At 41.3% G+C, this 27,293-nt stretch overlaps 1 protein-coding gene across 6 annotated transcripts in view; it reads left to right on the top strand.

Moving 5' to 3' along the window:
* HIVEP1 (HIVEP zinc finger 1) overlaps positions 1 to 27,293 on the top strand; it is a 129,511-nt gene that overhangs the window by 46,590 nt on the left and 55,628 nt on the right. For all 6 annotated transcript variants that reach the window (XR_012629320.1, XM_074871873.1, XM_074871867.1 and 3 more), the window contains one exon: positions 25,697 to 25,750. Coding sequence is in view for 5 of the 6 variants with exons in the window: in XM_074871873.1 (XP_074727974.1) it covers positions 25,697 to 25,750 (54 nt within the window). In the remaining variant the exon portion in view is untranslated. The remainder of the gene's footprint in view (positions 1 to 25,696; positions 25,751 to 27,293) is intronic.

The following is a 27,293-nucleotide window of genomic DNA, read 5'->3' as shown; positions in this document are numbered from 1 at the left end:
TTTTAATTGGCAGGAGTTTTGCCATCAGCTTCTGTGGGAAAGTTAGTCAAACCCCATCACCGACATCGTAGTGCCTTTGAAAATTCTCAACTACATTATGAAAATTTTTGACTTTGGCGTTAATTGATACAAGTTGGAAGAAGAGGCTATTTTCTAACTAGCCTAATTTTGCATTGTCCGTACAATAGTTAATTTACACTGTATTTAGGAGATGCATACAGAAGTCACGTGTGGTTTTGCTGAAGGGTTTTAGGCATCTAGCTTTGTGTGAGCCCTGTCTGAGACAATTTAGCAGGGTCTGATTTCCAGAAAGTCCCTTGCTGAAAACCAGGCTGATTTAAGAGAACTGTGGTTGAGGCTTTGACTCATTAGCTGCTTTTTAAGTCGTTGGTCTAACTATTTAGTATAACCTGTCAGAGTGTGTAAGGACAGGAGGAGTTTGTGTCCCCACCTTGGATGCAGAAGTAATATATGATGAAATAGCAACAAATCAAGCTGCCTTTAAATTTTTGTGTGCCATTGGAAAAGGCACCAGTAAATGAGAAGATGTGCTCAGGAGGGCATCCAAGGGGTTAATTCAAGAGTATGTTCTGTGTAAGTAGCTGGCAATAAACCATCTAAATATCTCTGTAAGACTTAATGTGTACAGCAACTGTGTTCCTTAGGAATATAAATTATCGTTCCAATAAATCCTTGGAGCAAGGAAACGTTGTTTTGTGGACTATAGCTAAGGCACGCAGGAAGGTTGTGGTGGGTGCCGGTACCGAACTGGCATATCCCACAAAAAGTTCCTTAACCCTGAGACCCGACCTTCCCCACCCTGTGTAAGTAATTCCCTGTGGTGTTTCACCTGCACCTCTCCAGCATCGTCCCACATATTCTCTTCTGCCTTCCTATCACTGAGCCATGTGGTTGAAAACAAGCATTCCCTTCCCTTTTCCCGCTCATCACAGAAGAGGGAATTTTGTGCTGCTGGTAGGCATCTTCCTACCTGCTTTTTTTTATTGCTCTGTGCCTGGATGCTTTCCAAGGCAGCCAGTCCTCACTTTCATCTACGCCCTGGGATTCCAGAGGAGCGACGAAGAAGCAAACCTTTGTGTGAGATTTGGCTGGTTTGCAGAGTCGCTTGCCACAGGGGAATGGAAGTCATAACAAGGGAGTTCCCACAGATAGGTGGGTGTTGTGGGGTTGTGCCAGGAAGTTTTGGTTTCCTAATAAAACTGTAAGATGAAATTCTGGTTCTTTTAAAAATCCTTGTGAGCTTTATAGTCAGCCTAAGCATGGTCTGAATTTTGGTGAAGAAGCATGGGGTTTTCTGGGTTAACCACTTTTTTATATTTAGGCTTTCCACTGCTCTGGAGGTGTTTAAATTCAGAGGTTGGGCTCTTCATCCCATGTCCTCTGTTGGGTAGCATATGGGTGGGGGAGTCGAATGCTCACCAGAGTTTGGAGCATGGGTTTGGGGAAGGCACTTCAGCTTCATGTAATTTCTTCCATGCAACAGAGAGAGATTCATCTGTGTGTGCCTGCATACCATTGTAAGGGATAGGTGTATATATAGCAAAGAAAAAGATCAGCATTTTGAGATCCATCATCAAATTTGTAGCTTTACAATGGATACAATGTTGTTTGTGCAAAAAGCGAAACATACCCCGATTGAAATTACCTAAACAGGAGTATTTTCAGAATGAGTCCTCTGAATGGTAGTAAATTTGTTCATAGATTTGAGTGAACAATAGATATTAAATCCATACTTAGTAAGTGTATGCCAAGCCATTCCTTGTGGGTATGTCAGATGATCTTCAGAGTAGATTTGTATTCTACTCAACCATCTGCAATTAAAGCTCATTGAAATTAGATTCATAGGTCATTGTTGACATTATTTTTAGAAGTGTGCCTTTGTTTTCCTTTATAACTTGTATTTAATATCAGAAAACTCAGAACATGTCAGATATCTGTAATTTTTCTGGAATGAAAGAGTGTATTAAATCAGAGTTTCATCATTATAAATTTTTAATACTTTGTTTGGAATTTGACTTTTCAAAGTCTGCATGGCTTTTCTTAGTGTAAATTAATAAAAAATTTGAAACAAAACTTTGAATAATTTTTTTTTTTTCTGAGAAAAGATGAATCTGACCATGCTAGAAAAGATTTTGTAAAACTTGCTGAAACTCATCCTTTCCACAGGTGCCTTAGATTTTGGTAATGAACAATTTTCCCGGGGAAGCTAGGCATCAGTCCAATGCAGGACATTTTAAGCTGTAGAAAATTAATCAACTAGTAGAGCCAAACAATGCTAGCTGTGCCCTTTGGTAATATTAGAATGGGAGAAATGGCCAATAGATCATTAAATAAAATTTAATTTAGGGTTTCAGAACACTGGAATATCTTAATGAGAGTCTCAGTATTGTCTCTGGTGTTAATAAGGCTCCATGTACCTTAACAGTACATTTCCTAACCGTGATGTGTTTCAGTTTATTTTGCTCAGATTTTGTGGATATGCATTACTTGTTTTGGGGATAATTGTGAGAATAATGCACCATATAATGCATTTTACTCTCCAGTACTAACAACCTCATTTCTTAAAACCTAGTTTTTATGTGGGGAATTTTAAAGGACAGTATGTGGTTTGATATGCTTCATCCACTTCTTGTTACACAGGATTTGCAGTATAATGCTTAAAGCCCCTTTGATAATACAGCACAGAGAGTCTTACCGGACTGTACAAGGTATTCCCAAAGTGCATTTACTGGTGTGGTTTACTGCAGCCTTCTCGTTTTCTTTGGCATTATGCCTTAAGGAAGCTTTACTGTTACATTGTTTGATTTCAAGTTTTACTTCTTAAATAGAAATTAGATGTGATAAATTTATAAAGCAAAAATTTGTAAATTAATGTGGCTGGCCATCTCAAATCTACTAGAAATGATGTATTACAAACAAAATTTTCGTTTGCTTTGCCTAAGTCTTGTTGAATAGTATGAGATGAGAGGTATCATTTCCCACTGCATATCTTCAGCAATCAACAGTGTAACAACAGTCTGATTGGTTATTTACTTTTTATTGTCTCTCCCATAGATCTTACATCAACAGCATTCAAGTGAAGTGTAGCATGGTTATTTTTAATGTATCTTTTTTGGTTGCATAGATCAAAACATGAACAGTTTTGTGGAGGTTGCATTTTTACATCCTGACAACTTCGTATTTGTTCTTGTTCCTATTAAAAGGTTTAATTTCCCTCAGACAACTTAACCATTTTCTTCCACTTGAAATAATGACAAGGACAAATATTTGTCAACATCCCTTCAACCTGATAGTTTCACTGCTCCTTCAGTGTCTTGGGAGGTCTGGAAAAGCCTTTCCGCCCCTTCCCGCAGTGGACAGGGGGCCAGATGTGGGAATGCTCCTGTCTGCCCCTGTCTCTGCATCAGCCCTGGTGGTGATGGGCAACTGCCAGAGTATCACCTCCTCAAAGGGCCACCTTGAGAGCTTTCCTTACTCACCCTTGCAAGGCCCCAGGTGGCTGAGGGAGCCTGGCGAAGAGCAGGCTGCGGGTCGGTTATGTATTGCATCTTCCTTTCTCCTAATGTGACACTATTGTACCAGACCTGTCAGCTGTAACGAGGTGTAACATGGCAATGAAGCGGGGAAATTTTACAGTACCTCCAAACACAATATGGTTGTGAAGTTCCACTATTTTGCTTTTGGATAATATGATTAAAAATGGTGTTTTGGGTGAAAGAATGAACGATACCTCAACTGCCACAATGACTTTGTCAGAATGTTTAGGACCTTGGGCAGGGGTACAGATTTTGGAAATCTGTAATGCTTGTGACATAGAATCAGTATTTTTTAATAGTATATTTAAGTTAAACTTCCTAGCTCTTTTCCCCCCTTTTTATATGTGTCTGTCACACTTCTCGGTGGACAGGGTCCTGATCCTTCACTAGCAGACTGTCATAGGAACACCAGTGGTTTCCCCACGTCACCTTCAGACCTGTGTGATTATAATCCTATGTCAGCATCAGGGTGACTGGGATTCCTTCATGCTTTTAACTACTCGGGTTGCCAGATAAAAAGGCCCATTTCTACTTACAAGTGATCAAAGATCTCTGTCACACTCTGCCTGGCACAGATCTACTGATGATGGATGTGACTGGTACCTTCACAGCACATTCGTGCTGTGTCTTTTCCTGAACGTGTGCCCAAAGGGAAGGTTTCCACGGTTTTTGAATGGCCTTTACTGAAGACTTGTTCAGGAGGGAGAAGGTATTTTAAGGAAACTGTGGCAAGTACAAATCCTTATAATAAGGCTCTTGTGATCTCTATTTGACTTCACTGATGGCTATTCAAATGCAGAGTTCAATTTTCTAGATCTTACTGCAGCTGAGTGTGCCTTGACTGCAGGTATCTCCCCACACAATGTTCCATTGCCTTTTCATGGGCAAATACTCCCTTAATTGTTTGTATCCTGCTCTTTTCCACTGTCTTTCTCTTGTAAAATGAGTTAAAGTGTTTCATTTAGGAAGAATACAGTCAAATATTACTTGCTGTGAAATGGCAGAAAGGGCATTTGTTTCTGGTGGTGGGGCTTGCTGACGTAGGTAGCTGTCTTCTGTGGCTTTGGGAGGAATGTTCAGCAGATACTTGATGACCCGCCGTAGGAGGAAAAAGGTGCACAGGTGAAAATGGAGGAGGTTCTTGTGAATGTCAAGGTCTCTTGCAAGTCTGGAGCTCAGCCTACGTTCCTGTACAGAGAGAGAGGGATATGTGCTGCCAAGAAATTAACGTCTACTTTATTGGCATACTGAGGGTCTCGGTGCACCACATTCAGAGTGTTTCTGTGGCTTTGCTTGCAGACCTAAGTTTGAAAAAAAAAAAAAGGTTCCAGCTGGAAAGAAACTAATTTTTCTTCAAAAAAAAAAAAAAAAAGCGCGCCTTGGAGTGCCTTGGGTGTGTTGGGTAATTGTGTACTCAAGAAATGAAGTTACATAAGTGAAGACACTCCTGTAACCCTAGCCTGCCAGGAAGAGAGGCGCTGCAGAAAATCCACTCGTCGCAGAAGAACTCCAGTAGGTGCAAAAGGGGAGAAGCTTTATCCTTTGCACTGTATTTGTTCACAAAGAGAAGTTGTCTTTGGCATGTCTGTTTGGCACCAGAGGAATCCCGGTTTTTGTCCTGTGGAGCTGCTTTTTCTTGTCGGTGTTGTGGTAGAAATTTCCTTTTCTGACGTGGAAGGGAAGAGGTGGGTATTTTCCGTAGTTCATCACAAGGCTTCGCCACTGCCAGTTGAAAGAGTCCAGGTAAGCTCCTTCTGGAGACAGGATGGGAGTCAGAATGGTTTGAGTTGGAAGGGACCTCAAAGATCATCTAGTTCCAACCCCCCTGCCATGGGCAGCGACACCTTCCACTAGACCAGGTTGCTCAAAGCCCCGTCGAGCCTGGCCTTGAACACTGCCAGGGAGGGGGCAGCCAACTTCTCTGGGCAAAGTCCTGGGCAGCAGCTCTGGTGGCTTCCATCCCAATGCTGTTTGATGAGAGAGGGGAAACATGTGGAGGGATGTAGAGGTGGCACACAGCAAGCAGAGCACAGTGTGTGGGACATTGGTCTGGGTTTCCCAGTTCAGTAAGAATGACCCACGCAAGTCCTAAACAGTGGACGATGCTGTCCAGATCTACCTTTCATGCTTATCAGTATGCCTTTAAGGGATGCTTTCTGGGCAAAACTAAGCTATACTGCATTTACTAAGTATGCACATTTTCAGTTAACGTAGTTTATGAAATGCATGAATGGGCCTTACTGTTTACTTACATTGCTTACAGTACAAATGTCAAATTTAAATGAATATGAAACTTTATTTCATATATTTATTTCAAATGTAATTTGAGTTTACTGTGAAAACATTTCATGAGTTGTTTGGGATGTGCAGCAGAACAGCAAAGATATTTAATACTCTGCTTAATTTAGAAAAATGACCTTTCAGAGGAAAACAGTGTGCTTGTCAAAAATATACTGATGAATTAATTTCTTATGATGCCACTGTGTTAGTTGACTTTTGAGAGCAACCTTATAGATAACGAGTTTTATTTTTATCTTAGATCTGCCTGATTGTAGTGCCTCTTGCAAGTCAAGTCACTTTACTGGTTTTTATGGTTATAAATACATAGCAAAATTTGAAAAAAACAAAACAAAAAAACAAGGAAAAAACCAAAACAACCCAGAGCTGTCTGACCGGTGTGGATACCTGGAATTTTAAACAATATTGCAGCTGTAAGATCAGTACCCCCTTTCACACACCCCACCACCCGCCCCAACTCTCCCCAAACCACCCTTGTACTATCTGGAAATACCATACGTTTATTTTGATTTTAAATGGCTCTAACAGAAGCTTTGTTGCATGTGATAGAAATGTTGTCTGGCATTAGAAAATATTAACTTTGTTTCCACAGACTAAGTCAACGACTTTCAATTTGTAAAAATCAGCAAGGAATTTGAAAGCAACTTCAGTACTCCTTGTAGGTTTCTGACTGCTTAAATTGATTTATGTTTAGAAGCTAATCTTGCTCACTTTGACAAAGCTGGCAACTTCAGTGGGTTTATTTGTGCAGATAGAGTGAGAAAGATTCAGCTTTTGATATAAATACTTTAGCTTTCTGGTTTCTGGGAACTATTTTCTTACAGTTAATTATGCATCCTTAAAAATGTGTACATTCATACGCATATGTAGAGGGAGAGATGGCAGTTTAGTTTGCAAACTATTGAGCTTCGTTTTGCCTATCAATGTTTTTAATTTTAGTTTGAGTCAGAACAATCTCCAAAATGTTAAGATAGACTCAGATCAAGAGAGTTGCAAGTCAGGTCACGCATATTGTCACATGTTAGCATCATATACTGTATATAGGTGGCTATTACTGGAACATCAGTATATTCCAATGTATTGCTTTAAAAGTTACTGCTGGCTTGGTTCAGAGTGGTCCTTTGAGGTTCATCTGGGCAGGGACAGATGTCAAAACAGGAAGTTTGAGTACTTGCAGGCCATGGGCGGCTGTCAGGACTTGGGGCAGGTAGCGGGTAGAGTGCGGTAGATGGCTAGGCATGGGTGGGCTTGGGAACGGGTTTATGGAAGCTAAAATACTGCAAAACAAAAATCCCTTCCCATGCTTGGATTCTAACAATTAAGATGGTTTTAGATGGAGTGGTGCCAACTTCAAAGCAAACAGCTTGCAAGTTTAAAAGTCTGTGATGTTTAAAAGAAATATCAGTCAGTGGTCAGGTATGCTTGTGACTAGGACTGAAGTGTCTGTATCAGCAAACAAGAGAATCTGAGTTCAGCAGCCTAAAAGGTTGCAATTTGAATGAAATGCCACAGTAAAGCTAAAATGCATGGTAAAATCACGCAGTTTTAGCCTCATCATAAAGTTTTAGCAGTACTTTAATGTTGTTGTATTAGAAATGTCTTCTTAATGATTTGGGTTGAGTATTATATTTGCTGAAAATACGGTTAGCTTCAAGTTGCTGCTGAAAATAGAATAAATAGGAAATATTGCTATTTTGATTGCTGTGTTTTTGCTGGAGTCAGTGGGCAGTGAGTTACTGTCATGTTTTGGTGGTTACAGTCAGGTCATTCCCAGCTAGGCTTGGCCGAACATTTTTTGTAATATCGCAAGTATACTCCAACTTTGCAACAGCAAACTTACTGTAAATCTGTGTTGATCTCCTTTTGGGTGGTAGTTTCTTAGAATAGCTTTAGTTATTGTTGGAATAGGGGCAAGTTTAAAGGGTATTGCATGCATGTAATGGTATTTCATCTCAACCAAAACAAAGGATGTTAGTTTCTAAAGCAACCAGAATTATTTTTAACTCTTTCCTCATTTCTTTAAAACAAACCCAGAGTGATTCATCAGTATCCTGTCTCGAAGTGGCCCTTGCAAAGTGTTTCAGGGGGAGAATAACAAGTGGTTCAGTGGGCAAATTTTGCAAGAACTGGCTGTGGACCACGGTGTTTTGTGGGTTTTTTTAACCTTTCACGCAGTGCAATTAGTAGCTGGGTGGTGTTCTGAAAATCACATTTGATCTTCATCAAGAACATCTGTCTGTCCATACTGGGGTGTGTTCTTCTTAATAATGTGAGTGTTGAGATTCCCCGGTACACAGCCTCAGTTATTTCATGCCAGAAGTCCAAGAACTAATATCTCAATGTGCTTAAAAGGATTTCTCTGAAATGTTTTCTAATGGAATTGATCAATGAATTCATTTGCAGTGGGAAAGCTAAATCTCAAACAGATACATTTTAAATATCTGCCCGAAATCAGGGAGGAAATGAGAGCTGAGATAAATCGGTAAAACAAAAGCAGTGACAAGTTCAGCTCTTAAGACCTACATCTTGATATTAGAAGTAAGAATTACGAGGTTTCAGTTTGGTCTTTTTTTCCAGCAGCGCTCAGTTTGACCTTCCCTATAATATTTATTATTTAATATACTGTATTAGGTCAAATATTTTCCACCTCTCTGTAAATTAAACTGCTGTAATCTTTTAGATTCTTCTCATACGGAATCACCAGCAGGCTCCTAAGTATTTGTATTGCTCTTTGAACTTTCTCTGTTTCTGAAATAGTTGTACTATTATTGGCTATATTTTTCCTGAAGCAATGCAGTATTTTATCTGCAAACACTGCCCCCTCCCACAAAGAATTAAAAAAATAAATCAGCAAAGTGCCCAGGAATGAACCTTGTGCACTATGTGGTTATTTTCAGAGAATCATCGAGACCTGCAGGGTCAGTTCCTCAGTGCCGCACACCAACAGGTCATAAATTGAATGTATGAGTAGTTTAAACAGTTACAGGCATTTGACCTGTTTATTTCTTTCTGTATTTCACTGCTTTGATCATGGCTTTTTGCCTTAGCATGCTTGTCATAACACAGCATTCCAGGTACAAATGCTCTTCCATAGTCCACAATTTAGGCTGCCAATTTTACTGGTTGGGTTGCATTGCTCTTGCTGTCCTATGAGGAGGTGATTCCTAAGGTGTCATATGATAGACTGTAGTTAAACTGTGAATTAAGCCAGGAACTTAAACTATTTGCATGCTCAGAACTATATCCTGGTAATAATTTAAAAATGGTATTTTTTTTTCCATATTTCAATCCCAGTTTATAAGGGTTTTTTAATGAGCACATTGGGTTTGTCCCTGCCTTTGTGCTAAATTTGGAGTAACAATTTCCAAATCTTTTGTTTAGCATGTAAGGTAATGAAATTGCAGCCACCAGGATATTCAGAATTATCTACTAGGAGTGTGAATGTTTGAATTTTATCCAGTTGATAATTGGTAATTAAGGTCAAATTTGGTTACTGAATTCTGGCTTGAATTGTTAATGAATACTTGTCGAGTATTCAATTTGAGTAAAACTTAATTTCTGGAAGTTTTTAAAAATAAAACTGTCACAGTTTAATACAATTGGAAGTAATTACTAAATGGGATAAAACAAATGAGAGCTAAGATATTTGAATACCCAAACCATAAGCATAACATGAATGGGGGGTGTTGCTGGCTTTCGGGGTGGGGTGGCTTTGGGGTTTTGTTTTGGTTTGATTTTTTTTTTAAAGTGTTTTATCCTTAAAATTTATTCTGAATTATAAAGCTGAAAGCCAAATACCTGACTGCCTGTAAAAAAATTGGTTAATCCTGCCTCAGGATTAACCTGAGGTTGTTTGGATTGTAATTATGAATTGTAACTACTACAGAGAATGAGAAGCTGGACAGAAAGACTGCCAAAGATATGAAAGCATCAGGCCATCTACTGTATGAGTATATATTTTAATTAAACTTAGTCACCAATAAAATATTGTCCAACATTTATTTACAAGAGAAGAGACATGGGAAATCATGTGTTTAGTATTTTCCTACTTGCTGTGATTTCTCCTAAGTAGAGTCCTCAAAGAATGAACAGATCTTCTCAGGAAGGGGAAAGCAAAAGGAGAAGAAAATCATTTCAGTGCATCATTTCTACAGCATAGACACTGTTTATTGGCTTTGCATTGTACTTCATGGTTTTCTTCCGTACTTTTATCCTGCCTTTGTTCTCCTGTGTCCACCCTCACCTTTTTCAACATGGAGCAAACTATTTGCCTCTATTTTTGAGAACCACAAAGAGAGGGAGAGAAATGCTGTCTGTGCTTTGTGCACAACCCGAAGTCTTCCCCAAGTCGGAGGCATCAGAAGCCTTTGACCTATTGCAGTTCACGTGGGGAATACCAGATATGTACATTTAGTGGATGCCCACGTTGTTTTACCACTCAAAACCTTAAATGTCAGCACCGGGTGAATCTGGTGACAGTAGAGGGGAGCAGGAAGGTCTTGCTGATGTGCTGATGTGATCCTTGGCATAGGAGGGATTGGCAAGAGAGAAAACCTGGGAGAGGTTGAGGAGCACCAAGCCCAGCCTTGCCTCTGGTTTTTCTGCACTGGAAAATCTAGTCATTACAGCAGTTCTGTGTGATGGTTTATAACAATGAACAAGTGAATCTGGAGAAGATATAAGCATTAGGGAGAAGAATAAGTATTCAAAGAAGATTAAGTATTAGGGAAGCAGCACTTGTTCCTTGGCAGGCGATCACTAATGATTTGTCAAGAAAGTCCAAGCAAAGAGCACCCAAAGAAGGTGAGCACCATGAGATCTGGCACTGACTGCCCTCCTGCTCCCCAGGTGGGTGCCCTGGTACATCACTGCAGGCCTGCCTTAGCTGTGTGCATCAGTGAAAAGTGATGCATCTCTGTCTTCCATTGCAGGATACCATCAGGAGAAAGTATCAGATTGACAGCTGTGGACCTGGTATTTCCTCTCACCCCACACCTTTCACTTTCCTTGTGTAATGCCCTTTCGTAGGGCTCTCATAACCTTTAGTGAGAAGTTGGCTGAGCCTTTCCCTTCAACACAACTCCAGGTGCCTATGTCAGGGAGACTCAGTGGTTTACTGAGAACTGTGAACCTCCTCAGAGAAGAGAAATTAGAGATCAAGAGGTGTTGTCCAGCTGGCCTCGTTCTCCTCCTTCCGTTCTTCGTGCATGCAAAGTTTCCAATGTTATTTTCCTTCCTATTAGCCATGCACAATTTGTCTCAGTTACCCTTTCTCTGGCTGGAAATGTGGAAACTTTGAGCAGAAATGTATTTTAGCTGAGCTGTTGAAAAAAAATTGAGAGAAATACTTCTGTAAATAGGTAAGATATTTAAAACTGAAATAAACAGATTAGGGTATATATGGGGAAAATGTCATTTAAAATCTTAATATTTTTGGAAATTTGGGGCTGATTTTTAAGTCATTCATTTTAGTGCTACCAAGAGAATGTCCAAGGCATGTTAAAAACAAAACCAGAAAGCAGTTCCAGGACATTATACTGGGTTTGCATTTTCATTGTTTTAGTCAAGTAGCACATTCTAATGATTTCTTCTCCCACTCACATATTTTCCAGAAGTCATTGTTTCAACAAAACAAACCAGAAAAAAATCTTACTGTAAATGAGTTAATAAACTTGGATGCAAGTCTTTCTACTCTGTTGTGTCTTCGGGTCGATTTGTCTAAAATCTTTTTGTTAAAGGCAAAAAAAAAAAAAATCTATTTGAGGACTTGAAGTCCCTGGATGCTCACTTCGGCACATCGCTATTGAAGTGGGCTCCCTCCAGGCTGAATTGTTCACTTCCAAATGCAGGATGGGATGGTGTGTGCAGCAGCTTGCTGTGTCTTTCTCCCACACGTTCCTCACCACCCCCTCATCTTCAATCAGACGATGCAAAATTGAGCATGAATTCTAAATAAAAAAGGAAAAAACACCAGGGTGATGTTCAGATTGCAGAGTGCCATCATTTTGTAGGTGTATAAGCAGCAGCTAGTTAATTATCTTCCGAAGCTTGCAAGTAGAGAGAGGAATTTCACCAGTGAATCTAAAAAAAGTGGGGAAGAGGGCTAGGTTTTGGGTTTGGTTTAGATTCTTTAAAGAAATCGTAATAGTTTGCCATTCCACAGCAATAGGAACTGTACTTCTTGTGGGATGAGGTGAATGTGAACGGATCTATATAATTTTTGCCTTTTTTTTTAAAACACTGTTTAGCATATTAATAATAAACTTAATTATCTGTATACTACCATATTTGTTTCTTATTCCTTATTTACTCAACAAAACTTTCTCAAAATCTTGTAATTACTATTTTTTTGTATAAAAATGAATGAACTAAATCTGCAGTGTCAACATTGCAGGATTTTTTTTTTTCAAGATCTTATTTGTTGTTCAGGGGTCTCTTACAGATAATCAAAAAAGGAATGCCAGTTAGATACTTCAGCCTACTTTCTTTTATTTCTTAGGGAGAAATTTATTATGTTTCTTGGAGTGGGGGAGGGGGGAGAGAGAGAGTGTGCATTTCAATTTGTGTTCTTGAGATTTGATGCTGATTACCATCCAGGGCACACAGCAGATATTTAACAGCAACCCCCACAAATAAAGAAAAAGAAACAAATTTTGACCAGAACTCTACTTCGGAGGAGTCATTAAAGATTTCACTGTTTTATTCCAGTTCTCTGTAAATTCAACCCCACAAAAGACCTTCAGGGGCTCTCTTGCAACACATTTTTGTTTGTCAACGGTGCTTATAAATCATGCTGGGTTCTTCGTCTCTGCTCCCTCTTATTGTATTTGTGTGATTTGAGCAATTTTGTCTTTTTTACAGTGGTCAGGGTCAGTGCAGTGCTGTCCTTTACAGGTGAACTGGGGTGGGGATGGTGCCTGCAGGTGGGACTGGGAGTGGGGACCCAGCAGCAGCGGTGTCCCCCGCAGCCAGAGCAGGCACGGAGGAGGAGAGAGACAAGATGGGAGCTGGCTGCGCTGGAGACAGGTTTTAACAAGTGCCTTGGGACCAGCACAGCCCTGCTCTGAGCGGAAATCCTTCGTTTTACGGGACTTGGGGAAGAGGAGCGGGGGAACTTGAAAATGGCTCGTGCGGTTTGCAGGGTAACCAGGTAGGTGCTTAAAGCTGAGCACAGCCTTAGCAGGCGGGTGTGTGGTTGTGACCAGAAAATAATCCCTTCATAATAATGTGGACGTTTGTCACTTGGCCTCCTGTGACAGAAGACTTCAAGTCCTCTATTTTTACTGAAGAAATGGATACCTGTTTAGATGGGAGGTTAATAGTTGGCAGGACATGGGCTCAATCTGGCTCCCAGGATGTTTTCCTCCCCTCCATCCCCTCTCCCGGGGGGGGGGGGGGGGGGGGGGGGGGGGGTTGAAGCAGTTGTTTTGTAGAGTCTTACCTTACAAAGCTTATCTGCCACTCAGCCCCTGAATAAGCAACCGAAATAGTGGGACATCTAGGTTTTTACAGTGCCAGAGGGTTCTGGTGTAGGACCTGTTGCTGTGTGCTGTGGGGCACACTGCAAGGTCAGGTCTCAGTTCCTACTTCAGTTGATGGTTAGCAATTTACTAACTCATGTTTAACAGTTCTTTAATAGTAGTAAAATAAGAAAGCTGCAGCCCTGCTTGTAATTTCAGCTCATCCCAATTTGCTTGGGAGTGTGTTGGTGAATATATGATCCATTTTTATTTCCTTTTGGTACAGAACATCTCCCTTATGTGTCTGCTTTTCTCTTAAACCTGCCTGCTGAATGGCCTCTTCCTTCCCAAAGTAGTAGCTTGGGAAGTGCCTGGCAAATTTGGAATATTGCAGGTAATCAACTCGCAACTTCCTTTGTTTAGGGTTTGCCTAACCATGTGTAGGGTGTGCATGGTTTTCAGAGACATGGTTTGTCCTTGTTCCCACCGTCTTTGATGGGAACAGCTCAGGGGCTTGGAGCACACCAAGTGCTCAGTGAGATACTGGACACCTAGTTTTCATCTCAGGTCTTGGGGGAGGATGGGAGCAGGTAGAGGAGAACAGAAAAAGAATTCACTGAAGTGAGGTGTTGACTTAATATTTATGTTTTCCACCCTCAGTTTGTGTTTGCCTTGAGAAGAGAACATGAACTGCCTAGGGCTGTTTTGTTTGTAAGCCTCTTAGAGTGGCTAAGCCCCTGTTCATGGCTGGAGCACACTGTTAACAAGAAAATATCCTATCTTTATGCCTTTGCTTAAGTTTTGTGTTTCAGGTACACCTAGTCCCACATTAGCTTGGACTGACTAGTTTTTCAAAGATGTTTTTCTTTTCGTCAATCCAATTTCTGTTGTTGTTTTTCACTTTAAAGCTGCAGCTAGTGACATTTCATTCAGCGTATAAAAAAATGAGGGCAAAAATAGAATATTACTGTGGAAAAATGAACTTGCAAAGTCCACAGAGCAAAGTTTAGCATAACAAGTTAATTGTGGATTTTTAGGGTCTTGTTTTTTTAGCACTAAGACCCACTGGTGCCATTATGACTGTTCATATGTTGGACCGTATTCACACGCTTTGGCTTGTAATATTAAGACCTATTAAGTTCTTGGAATAATCAGCAAGCAAAAAATGAGATGCCTGAGTTGAATTAATGAGAAGCTTTAATTTTGCATTTAATGTTTAGTTATACTAAAGAAGGATTTTGAATTTGAAGGCAAGTGTGATTTTCAGCCCTCTTCAAAGTGGATTTATCAAATAGCATAAAATGGCAGCTGACCATCAGTCTGGAAGAAGTCCTAAGATGTGTGCTAGGATCGGTTCTGTTACAAGGATGATACATGAGGATGCTCCAGCGCTGGCAGGAGCTGATGAGGAAGGAGTGGGCAGGGTGGCTGGAGGTGATGACCCAGAGGCACATTCTTCCTGCTACATGATGAAGGGACAGTGGTGTTTGGGAAGGCTGTGTTTTAAAGACAGGTTGAAAATAAGGACAGGGTTTCTAAGAAGAAAGAGTATTGAATGAACTCCCCCAACACACCCCAGAAGAAAAATCTCTTGTGTGTAAATGTATTGAGAGACTGATATTTACACATTTTGCAGTCAATACCTGCTGCTTAGCAGACAAACACTGCCTGCCGTTTTACAGTTAATAAAAATGTGCCTCTGTCAATTCCCGTTCTTTTGAGTGATCCGTGAAAGAGCACGCATAGTGAAGTGGCAGTGTTGCTGATTTGATGGAGTTATCCACGGAGGTGAAGATGAAGATGCAAATGAAAATGCAAAGGATTTCAAAATGACATTAGGTTGCTGTGCAACCATATTATAAAATGACAAATGAAATTCAGTGCGGATAAATGCAAAGTGATGTCCACAGGAAAAATATTCTAACTTTTCATTTAGATTGAGTTGCTTGTTAACACTCGGGCATGAGATCTGGGGGTCATATATTTGTGTGAAGTCAACTGTATACTCAGTAGCTGTCAAAAAGCAAATAAAACATTAGGAATGTTTATGGCAGTAGTAAAGAGAAACATAACTGTCACAGCAGCATCTGTGGTGTGCCTTCATCTTGAACCACAGAGGGATCAATTCTGACATCTTCCTCCTAATTCTCTTTCCCTTCTTCACTTCCATCTCCAAAGAGGTTAAAATAGTACTGCAAAAGCTGCAAGAGGTCGTAAGTCTATTGAACAGCTTTTGTAGAAGGAATGACTAAGTAGATGGGGCCCTGCAGTTTGAAGAAGAGAGATGTGAAAAGCTCACACAGATTCAAAGCACATTTCGAGAAACTTGTGTAGGAATAATCTGTGGGACTCATGAGGTTCAAATACAGTTTCTGGGGCTTGCTTCAGAGCAGCATGGTTTTAGAGTCTGGGACTTACCGCGTGTCCTCTTCTGCTTTTTCCTCAACTTCTGCTCGTGGGTGCTGGAGGCAAGACGTTGGGCTGGACTTTTGGCTTGACTTGTAGGCTTTTGCTTTACTTCATTTTTTTGTTAATGTCATCAAAAAATACTTTTTTTTCTTAGTCAGCAGTACTATTGTCCATCTTAATATCAGGTAATTATAAGAGCTTCAGTATCTAGAGTCCTACTGAAGATCTAATCATTTAAAACATTTCTGTCAAGATTTTAGGATCTCAGTAAGGAGATAATTTTTTAAGGTATATGCTAAGCTTAAGAAAATTAATCTGTGTTTACACAGGGTTGTTGGTGCTATAGGTTCCTAAGTGCTGAATGTATCTACTTGCGTGATTTGCACCTTGTAAACTCGGTAGCGTTTGAGGAACTCCAGAAATAGAAGAAATTACAGAGTAGTTTGACCCCTCAGAGAACTTGCAATAAGCCTCTGCTCTTGTCTCAGGTGATGAAACACCAGCTCTTGATGTTGTTCTACCTGCTGAACCAGTTTTGTGTCTTTCTGTGTTGGGTAAGCCCTCCCTCAGCAGCCTTACTGTTGAGGACGAGTGCTTTTGGAGTACCAGAAAGATGGATGGGAATTTTTTTCCTTGTTTGGCTGGGGAGTGGCTGGCCTGACTGTTCGCTGCTTTGGTATGGGATCTGTATTTGAGAAAATACAGAAATTAAAGAATGTTTTGGGCCCCACATGTTGCTATTTTTACATATGTTTCTGGTGAGTGGAAAAGTTACTGGATTTTTTTTAAAAAAATGCTTGCAGGTATTTCACTGGCATTTCTTTAATTTCTGTGTCAGGCTTTAAAAACAATGAATAAATGAAAACCACGCTTTTTTCTAGTTTGGGGACATCCGATCAGAGGCCGATAAACCTACGAGGGGGAGGCAGCCAGTCTCAGTGCAGAAGGTGTGAAGGTGCTCACAGCAGCAGCTTGGAGAAGGGGGTGAACTAGAGCAGCTCACAGCTTTAATATTTTGCTTTAACTTTTAACCCTGATACTGGGTTAGGTATAGAAAAAAACAGAAAGCCAAAATTAAGCCTGGAACAGTGAATGCCCTAGAGGCTGTTAAATAATTATTAAGCAGATTTTAGTGATAATAATCACCGTCCTAGGTACACAGCTAGAATTTGGCAGTTGGGGCAGAACAAGGCTCTAGCCATCAGCATATCAATGGTGTAATTACTGTGCTAGGTGGCTGATTAGGAGCTATGCAAATGGAACTGCTATCAGTACCGTGTTTGTGCTTTGGTACAGGATAGGGGCAAGGTGTAAATGAATTATCTCTGGTGGCATAGTTCCCAGCTCTCAGAAGTACAGGTAGGATCTAGGATCGCCCTGCTTTGTGGGGCAGGTGGAAAAGGGACTAGCCGTGGAGAGTGCCACCCTTGTACAGTGGCTTACGCAGGGTGAAAACATGCCAAGCAGGAGGTGTTTCTGACGATACTTCACCTGCACTTCAGAACCTTTGTGCTTGGCAGCTACTGTACCTGTCCCCAGAGGCACAGTATATAGCTGTTTGCTACATCCTTCTGTAAGGCAACAGCCATCCAAACATCCTCTTCCCCTCTACCCCCTCCTGTGCTGAGTTTTTAGTGAGTTTAAAAGCCTTGTCATAAAAATGCAAATCATGTAAACAAAAAATTTGAAAGCTCCTCAATCATAAATTGATGACACAGTGACTGAGTTTGGGTTCATGTGCAAAGTGCTTATGTAATTTATGCACATACACCTTGTCAACCTCATCAAGAGCCCCTGACATGCTTAAGTAATACATGTGATGGCAAGGATAAACCTATTATATATTTAATTTATATACAGCCTCTCCATTGACTGTTTTGTTGCATATGCAGTATAGTTGTTCATTGCTGATACTAATTTAATCTGCAGATTACAGATTTTATTTTCAAATATGCAAGCCTCTTTTTTCTTAAAATGAAGAGTAGTAAGAGGAGGATTTTTATCTTTTGTTTTCAGCAGAGTTATGTATTTTTAAATGCAAATAATTATATATGGCAGGGAGTATTTTGAGCATTCAGAGTTGACATTAAAAGGAAAATGCATAAAATTTTTATGAAATACTGATCAAACAGGTCATTAGTCAAGGTTATAATGAGTAGTAGAACATTTTAAGGTGTTTTAAATCTTATTTAAGATGTTTAAAAAAGTAGTTGATAGTTTTTAAAATGACAACTGCTCCTGCATCATCCTAGTTGCGAAGAGCTTTGAATTCACATAATTCTTAAGAGGTCTTTTCTCCACCCCACCCCCCTTACAGCTGAATGAGCAATCTTCAAACCGGGTAGCATCTGACAGAGATTTAATGTGTTTGACCTTGCATTTTTGGTAGGCTGAGGACATCCATGCTATCAGTTATCAGGCTCAGTGTTTGGCAACCCACTAAGCTGTGGTGCTGTGATTCTCTAAGCCCCAAACTGGAAAGGAGAAACCACAAAACAAACTGTACGCCAGAAAGCGTCAAGTTCCCACACTGTAAAATTACAGAGAAGATGCAGGGACTGTATTTCCTCATCTGATCCCTTCCTTTTAATCTTGAGCATTTCTCATTACATTAGAAAAGTAATGGGGACAGAAGAGTGGTTTCTAATTAAAAGTAGATTTAAATTTGAGTGAGAAGAGTGCCTCGTCCTATGGGTTTCATGAAATGGCTTTTTGCTGCTGTGAGCCAACTTTGTAGGTGTTCATTTTGCGCCAGGAAGGCAGCAGTGGGAACTCTGGGCCATCAAAGGTGTCTTCAGGTGCCTGGGTCTGCCAGCACTTGCACCTCCTGGCCGCAGGGTCCCCTCCTTCTGCAGCAAGGGATGCTGCCGCCGTCCCTCCTTCCCGCTGTGAGCCTGGGGTGCAGTTGGGACCCGCTCCCCCAGCTCTGCCGCTTGGGTTTCGGGTTTGGAGGCTCTCCCGCCGTGCGGGGAAGCCTGCGTGCAGGGGCCTGCCGAGCTGCCGCTCTTCCTAAGGGACGGGCAAGAGGCAGCATCCTGCCGACTGCCCCACCAGCTGCGCCGCGCTCCCAATTAACCTAATGGGCTCCTTGTACAGACAAGACTCTTGCTTCCCCCCCCCCCCCCCCCTTTTTTTTTTTCCTAATTAGCTGGTTAAAGGAAGTCTTGGGATTCATCTCAGTTAACCAAAATGCATTAGGACTACGGCACTCTTGTTTTAGCAGGTTGTAAAGAGCCTTTCCTTCTCCTCGTGAAAGGGAAAAGCCAAGCATCACAGCCCCCTTGCCATGGGGCTCGGGTGCTTCTGCATCCTCCCCAGCCCCTGGCGGGTACCCCCACTGCAGGCAGGGTGCCTAGGGATTAAAGGCTGCCTCTGGTGCCGAGGGAAGAGCTGGCAGGTGCCCCCTCTCAGGGCAGACCCGCCACCTTGGGAATTGCTCCCAGCTTGCACCGGCTTTGCGCCGTGTCTGCCCTTCCCGCCCTGCCGCTGCCTGTCGGAGCACGAGGCTTCCCTCAGGGGCAGGTGTGAAATGCCTCAGGTGGGACCTGCGGTGGGCTCAGGTCTCTCCGTGTCAAATCCGAGACCTCCTTCATATGCTGTGCCGCTCTGCACCGCCCATCTGATGCTTGGGATATTTTTATTTGTTTGTTTTTTAATTATTTAATAGTAAGTGCTTTCAGACACACTTCTCATCCAGTGAAATGCAAAGCACTTCGTTATTGGCACGTTACTCTGGTGGGTTTCAGTAGTCAGAGATGGAGATTTCTACACAGGGTCACTTGCGCTCTGAATTTAAGAAGTGATGGAAAATCCAGTATTTTGAATTTTCATCAGTCTTCAAGCTGTGCATCCCCCTCCCCCCCCGCCTCAAAAAAAAAAAAAAACAACCCACCTACAGTTTTGTTTTCAGTAATACTGCCCAGTGCATATAGACTGATTACATTAATGCACATCAGCTGAAGAATATTTTGTCACTGCAGTTCTCTACTAGTGATCTAGATGATCAGTGCAAGAAAAATAGTTAAAGTTTCTTTGTGTCCGTTGAGAAAACATACAGAGTGGTTTTTAAAATTACTTTTCAAATGTCTTCTGAGGCAGTAAGGTGAGAGTGCATTTTTTGAGAAAGCAAGAAGAAAAACTGTTGCCATCTGAAGCTGTTTTGCAGGAGGTATTTTTAGGATGACTCAGGCATAAGGCCTGAGAATTGTTCTTGTCTTTAACTGAAGGAAAAAAAATGGTGACATTTTCCTTCCAGCTGTTTTGGTTAAATATTTGAACATATAACCCTAGCCTTTCAGACAAGATATGAGCTTGTATTTTTTAAAGTTTTGATGAAGTAGCCTGTTCTTGACATGCAATGTGGTATAAATCTGCTAATTTTTCACTTACCTACAAACAGAGTACATGAGATTTAAAAAAAAAAATAAAAACAAAGCCCTTTTTATTGTTTTAGAGCAGAAGATTTGCATCTTCAACAAGAAGCTAAAAAAACCCCTTTTTACAGTGATACAGACGTATGCAAATATGTAAAATTTAAAATACTCCTGTTTGGGCATTTTGCATAAGCATAATGAACATTTCTCACCCATCACCCCCATGTAAGCTTTCCTAATGGTTTAAGAGTAATCCTCCTCAGTGACTGCTTCTTCATTCCTGTGTATGTCATCACTGTACAGGGCGACTTGTTCAGCAGGACGAAGTCATCTCATTACACTGGCATGGGGACTCTTGTGAGCAAAAAAGAGATGGAAAAAACAAGAACAAAACCCACAAATGGAAGATTTCTTTTGCTTCAGCTTAAATTGGTGTCAGAAGTCATATTTTGCAAACCTCATACTTTTCAGTATTTCTGCTTTCCTTGCGGAAATTCTTAAACCTTTATTTTCTTTCTTAACTGACCATATAAATAAGGCCTTTAAAGTTTTTCTTGAAAATGTCTAATACATGTAAACATGTTCAAGTTTGTATACTTTGATATGCTGATATCTTTAAAAAAAAAAGGTCTAAAGATCTTTATACCACAGATAAAATGTAGTTTATAATTAAAATCTTTGAGGTTATATCACTCAGTGAAGATCAAAAATAGAGAATGTAAAGCTGTTGAAAAATCTGGGTTATTTTTTCGTTTAAAAACCCACCGTATCTAACTCAAGAACTGTTGGTATCCATTTAATGATCTATCGCAGCAGGAGGCATGTAAAACAAGAAGCATATTTTACTGCATGCCAATCTCCTTCCTTGCGTTTCTAAAAAGCACAGTTACATTATATATTTAAAACCCCTAGGAATTTGATGGTATTTCCATGCAGCAGATAACCTGCTGGGAGAGCTGTATTGGACAATAACGTGAAAAGGTTTAAGACTGGAGTAAGAAAAGCCATTGCACCCGTGTCATTTCATTTTATTTATACACACATGCATGCATACATACATATATAAAACACTATATATGTATAATATGTATTATATGATGTTACCTGTGGTTTGCTGTTTTGTGGTATGCACCTGCCTAGGCTAACCAAGAGCTGGCTCTGTGACTTGTGACAGTGCTGTCATATGGAGTCTCCTCTCTGTACAGCAGCATGTATGATGATTTCCTCTTTTACTGCTGCTCTGCCTTTTCCCCTCTAGTAAGCACTTAGTGAGAAGTGTCCAGTCTTAAATGAGAGTGAGTCTGTCACCGTCATCATTTGCTTCTAGATGTGTGCTACTCCAGAAGGCTGTCTGCCAAAGGTTGGGGACGTTAAGATAGGTCTTGCAGCAATCCAGTCATCAAGATATGTACTATTCTGTCATTTGATGGGAAATAAAGAGGGTGCTGTGCCTGCCATGTATTAGAAATTTCCATTAGTTAAATCATTTTGTCTTGTCCTAGTAAAAGTAAGTAACATCCCAGTGATAAAGAAATGTTTCCTTTGTAAAATTTCCAGGTTAGACAGTATCTTCAGTATCACAGGTTTAAATCTGAAATAATACTAAATCAAGTGAGTATTGGATTAGATAATATTATTTGCAATTAATAGTGGACTTTGCAGTTTTCCGTTCCTCCTGGGTTTTGCAGATGATTTTTGTGTAATGCATTTTGCTCGTAAAGAGTTTTCGAAGGTGTGTACCGTTAGAGAATCTGTAATATAATTGTGAAAGAATAAGGTACATTATCTGAAATAATTTGCCTTAAAATGTTTCACATATGACTAATTTAATGAGACAAAGGAGAAGGAAATGACTGAATAATATAAATGTGATTTTAGTTAGCAAGTTATTGTTAGCGTACATGGGAGTTGTCAGAAGAAGCAGGGAGACTGCATTTCAGTGTCACTGGGGCGAGGGGTTCACAGCCTGCTCTTCCTGCCTGCTCTGTGGCGGCTCAGGGTTACCCGGTTCTTCCTTCCAGCCCGAAACGCAGCAGTTTGTAAGGTAGTTGCCCATATAGGGTCTATAGTTGTAAAATGCAGCAGGCTGGGAAGCAGCTGCCACAAGCTTCGTACGATGGTGTTAAATATGCCTCTGTGTAATCACAAGAGCAGGTAGCTGTGTGGTACAGGGGGTTACAAGGATGTGGTCTTCAATGAAACGTTTAGCAAGCAGACCCATGTTAATATGCATGCCTCATTTACGGTCAAAATCGGTGCACTGAGTTTCCAGAACCAATGCTGAAATGTATCGGTGTTCACAATGCTTGAATCTGTTCTGCCCAGAGATACCTCCATAGGTATGAGGACATATATGCAACAAATATAACTCGTTGGGGAAAAGAGATGCAGGAAGTGTAGGAGACTGTCTGGCTGTGTACCAAGCACATGTTTACCTACTTATTATTTCTGTTATCTGTGGTTCTTTGGGATTACAGTCTGACAAAGAAGTGGTTGGGAATTTCTGATAGGAACTCATTTTTTTAAAAAATAACAGCGAGAGAGAATTCAGCTAAGGAGATCAAAGCATTCAGTCTTTCTGGCAATCTAATGTAGCATGCTTCCAAAATACTTAAGTAATTTTTCTCTGTAAAATCGGATGATTGTGAATTTAAATGCATAAATTTCTTGTAGCATTTATGTGAAATATGCAGATAATTCTTTTAATAATGAAACTGCAGTTGTCTGTGTACTTAAGTGTAAATTTTCACAGAATCACAGAATCATCTAGGTTGGAAAGGACCTTGAAGATCATCCAGTCCAACCGTTAACCTAACACTGACAGTTCCCAACTACACCAGATCCCTCAGCGCTATGTCGACCCTACTCTTAAACACCTCCAGGGATGGGGACTCCACCACCTCCCTGGGCAGCCCATTCCAACACCTAACAACCTGTTCTGTAGAGAAATACTTCCTAATATCCAGTCTAAACCTTCCCTGGCACAACTTGAGGTCATTCCCTCTTGTCTTATCACTCATTACTTGGTTAAAGAGACTCATCCCCAGCTCTCTGCAACCTCCTTTCAGGTAGTTGTAGAGGGTGATGAGGTCTCCCCTCAGCCTCCTCTTCTCCAGACTAAACAACCCCAGTTCCCTCAGCCGCTCCTCGTACGACATGTGCTCCAGACCCTTCACCAGCTTCGTTGCCCTTCTCTGGACACGCTCGAGTAATTCGATGTCCTTTTTGTAGTGAGGGGCCCAAAACTGAACACAGTAATCGAGGTGCGGCCTCACCAGTGCCGAGCACAGGGGTAAGATCACTGCCCTGTCCCTGCTGGCCACGCTATGTCTGATGCAAGCCAGGATGCCATTGGCCTTCTTGGCCACCTGGGCACACTGCTGGCTCATGTTCAGTTTGTCACTCATTTTGGTGACAAATCTTTTAGATTCTCTTCAAAGATAAATACTGTATCTTGTGTGTTAGATATATTTCTAAACAGAGGGGGAATGAGTTTGATAGCCAATCTATAGTTTTGATTGCTTGTCGCTTTTTGGTGAATCTTGCGGCTCAATTTACAGGGTTAATTTGTTGGTGTTTACTTTTCCTGTGTTAGTGTATTTCTTCAGCTGCCATGCTACTTGTAAATTGCTTATTCTATCTTCTTTCTGTAAAGCAATAATCTGGGAAAACAGTATTAGATACATTTTTCTCTAATAACATTAGTGGCACGAGTATATAAAAGATGCTTTGTTTATGTTTTCTCGTACTTTTATTAGAAATGGTTATTTGCAGCCTGTTGTATATAAAAATGTATAGATACAGTATTTCAGCTGTAGCTGAAATCCAGGAAGATGTTAAATATCAAGTCTTCAGTGTTTCAAATAAGTCTGCATAGCTGATTTGGTAAAGAGCTGGTGAAGGGTTGTTCTCTTTCTGAGTTGCTTGTGTTTGTCTTCAGCAGCCAGTAAGTCAGTACAAAAGAAACTGTATAAAACTTCCTTTTAAATATGTATTTATGTCTTGCTAAACTCAGAGGAAGAAAGATGTTTGGCTTTTAAGGTTGTGGTGGTAATCTTTCTTGTTAGAAGCTTCATTTGCTCTGGCTCTGGGAGTCTGGGAGGTTAGCATCCTTGTGAGATGTTTTGGTGCACTCTCTGGGACAACAAACGGGAGAGAAATTATTAGGCTTTAGTGAGAAAGGAGACCTGGTACTAGTTTGAAAGGCCAAAATGCAGAACTGGAGCGAGCTGAACAAAACTTGGTCTTAAAACCTGCAAGAAAGGTTTGTTTCAGTTATTATTTTTTGATTCTACTGAGAAAATAATTGGAAAATGATGTCAGACTTCAACTCTGAACAAATGGTTCCAATGTACTTGAGTGGTTCAGCTTATAAATATTAGAGAAGTCATTTAAATCCACTGATTTAACTCTGTTGAAGAAAGGACCATTTTCTAGAAACCTTATGTTGTATAGGAATGGTGAGAAAAAGTCAGACCAAGTAACAGCCTCCACACTCGTGAGGAAAGAGGTGGGGACTTTGCAGAGCTGTCCTCCTCCTTCTCTGTGTGGCAGCCATGAAGGCTGATATTTCTTGAGTTGAACTAGTAGAGTATGTTCTATTCTTTCAATTTAATTTTATAAAAACTGTCGCGTGTCCCATGCCCCCCCCCCCCCCCCGCCCCCCGAAAAAAAGAAGAAAAGCTTTCACAGATATTTTGGAAAATGATCGGTTATATCTGAAAGCCATGTTCCAAGCTCAGATCTTGGTCGGTCAGGGCATAGTTTAATGTACAGCTCAGCCTCTCTCAGTGCTGCAGCTTCTTATCAACACAACCTCTTATCCTGAAGCCACTCAGAAGACTGATACCAAAAAGAAATCGGTCTCAAGTTTTTATTCTTTCCAGTTGCCCCTTTTCTTGCTTATTTCTCTGCATGTGCAAACCCACACGAGTGCAGAACACGGTCCCCCCTTCCTGCGGGATCTTCTGTGCGACAGTGGCAGAAACACAGCTCCCTTCCCCACACCTGTGTGTTTGGGGGGCAGCAGGCCATCTGCAAAGGATGGAGTGAGAGTAAGGACTGGAGGCCTCTTTTTGCTCCTGCTGCGTGTGTGGGAACTTTGCGTCGTTTCACAGAGGAATAAGCACGGGGCTACCACTCACCCCAGCTACTCCTGTGTGACAGTATTTGCTCCATCACTTCACGTAGCAAATCCTGTTTGATGCTTCCATCGCCATGTTTTAATGCCGCATTGTCTTGTTCTAACAGCATTTTCCAAAAATGTATTAAAATACTCTGTAATGCACCATAATACCCCTCACTGCATAAATTATTATATATGGTACAAAAATATGGTGGGATTAGCAGTTGACTGCAGATCCAATGCCAGTGCTTTTCTTTCTGCAGTTCCGTGTAATTTAATATGTCAATAGCCTCGCTGGTAAAACATGATAAAATTTTGTACGGCTGTATTACTAATAATATACTACATATTTACATGTGAATGGTATAATTCCTAAATATAAACAGATAGTTCAAGAGAGATTTAAGTAAATGACTTTCTAAAATCTTGCTTTTTTAATATATGTATTTTAATAATGACTCCTCTTTCTTGCAGACAAAATTGAAGAAGCACAGAAACAACTTAATGGAACGGAAGACCAACAGAGAGGTAATAAACCCAAAAAATGAAATAGAAAAAAACACACCGCGATGCTAGAGGCTGATCCAAAGCCTTTCTGCATCAGTGAAAAGACTCTATGCGCTGGATGAGGCCCCTGGCATTTCTGTCGGCAGATCAGGGGCTGTGTCTGTAACACCTCAATTTTGCTGAGACACAGGCTTTGTTTTAACCACTTGAGTAGCTGCCTTCACCTTGATGAGACTGCTGAAGCTGTAGTGTTAGGGATGTGCACAAGTTATTGACTACAGCCTGTGCTAACCATTGGTTCGTGATATGATTTCCCTAATCATTAATAACCAGATTTGGTTTATGGCAAGCAATTTGTGATGATTTCTAACAGATGCTGAAGGGGGATTGATCATCACAGGTTATTTTAAGAAACAGATGACCTGTGACAGATTAAATCTGTGTGTTAGAGCTTAGAAAGCTGGTGGAAAGTTGTTGCACTTTAAGGCTGGCTGACTGCAGTGGTACCTGTTTGGTTGTGTGATAAAGCTCATCTACACACCCACAGAGATGGCCAGAGAGACACTGTGGGGGGACCCCAAACATGACTTTGCTGGCCTACTACTGGGCCCATCACAGGAGAGCTGTGAAAAGTCCATCTCCACAAGCCCAGAGGAGCACAGGAGCAGACAGAAACCCAAATTAAGGGCTCACAGGAAGGGAGAGCCTGTCCGGTCCCCTCCCAGGGCTGTCCCCACAGAATCTCAGCCCCAGTATCCAGGAGTGAAACCCGTCACCATGAGTGCTTGGGAGCAGCTCTCCAGGTCACTTTTTGGACTAGCAGTGTTGCTAGCTGGGAGCGTGGGACACGTTGGGGGATGCAGGGGAGAAGCTTTTGGGGGATTACACGGGATTTATTATGGAATATCTAGGACATAAACCAAGCTGCAAAAAGTGAGGGATTTAGGTGATATGGGAAGGAGCAAATGTGGGAAGTAGAGGGATAACTAAATAAAAAGGTCTGTTTGCATGCTAGCAGGGGCTGGCCAGGACGCTTGTCTGGCAGTGCCCTGCACCTGACCATGACAGTCTGCCCTGTCTTCTCATTAAACTCCACCTTCAACTGTTATCCAGTAAGAGGCTCTTTACTCCCTGCATGTATGTGGGGGGGGTCTGTGGTGCAGCAACTGGAGCGAGTATGGGTGAGACTGCAAGCAAAGATCATGCCAGACAAACCAGTGAGTAGGTAAAGTGGGCTGGGGGCCAGGATGGGTCTGGAGGTCTCTAAGGGCCACCTCTGGGTCTGAGAGTGGCTGCTGGTCTGTAGCAGTGAGAGCACAGGAGGGTGGCTATAGGGACCAGGTGAGTCCTGGACAGCTCTGGCTGTGTCTGTGATGCTCTGTACCATCAATTGGAGTGGGGCCGCAGCCTTGGGGGCTCTCATGTCCAGGTGCAGCAACTGGGGAGACTGGGTTCCAGGGGTGTCTACTGGGCAGGCTGAGTTTCTGAGCCCAGCTGCTTGTGGGGTCCACCTTGAACATGTAGATATATTCCCATTAATGGATCTCTGTCCTGCTCAGCCAGA

This window comes from Strix uralensis, chromosome 1 (genome assembly GCF_047716275.1).
Source record: "Strix uralensis isolate ZFMK-TIS-50842 chromosome 1, bStrUra1, whole genome shotgun sequence".
In the NCBI taxonomy this organism is placed as follows: domain Eukaryota; kingdom Metazoa; phylum Chordata; class Aves; order Strigiformes; family Strigidae; genus Strix; species Strix uralensis.
Note: the sequence above shows the minus strand (reverse complement) of the source record. Positions and strands in the feature narration are given on the sequence as shown.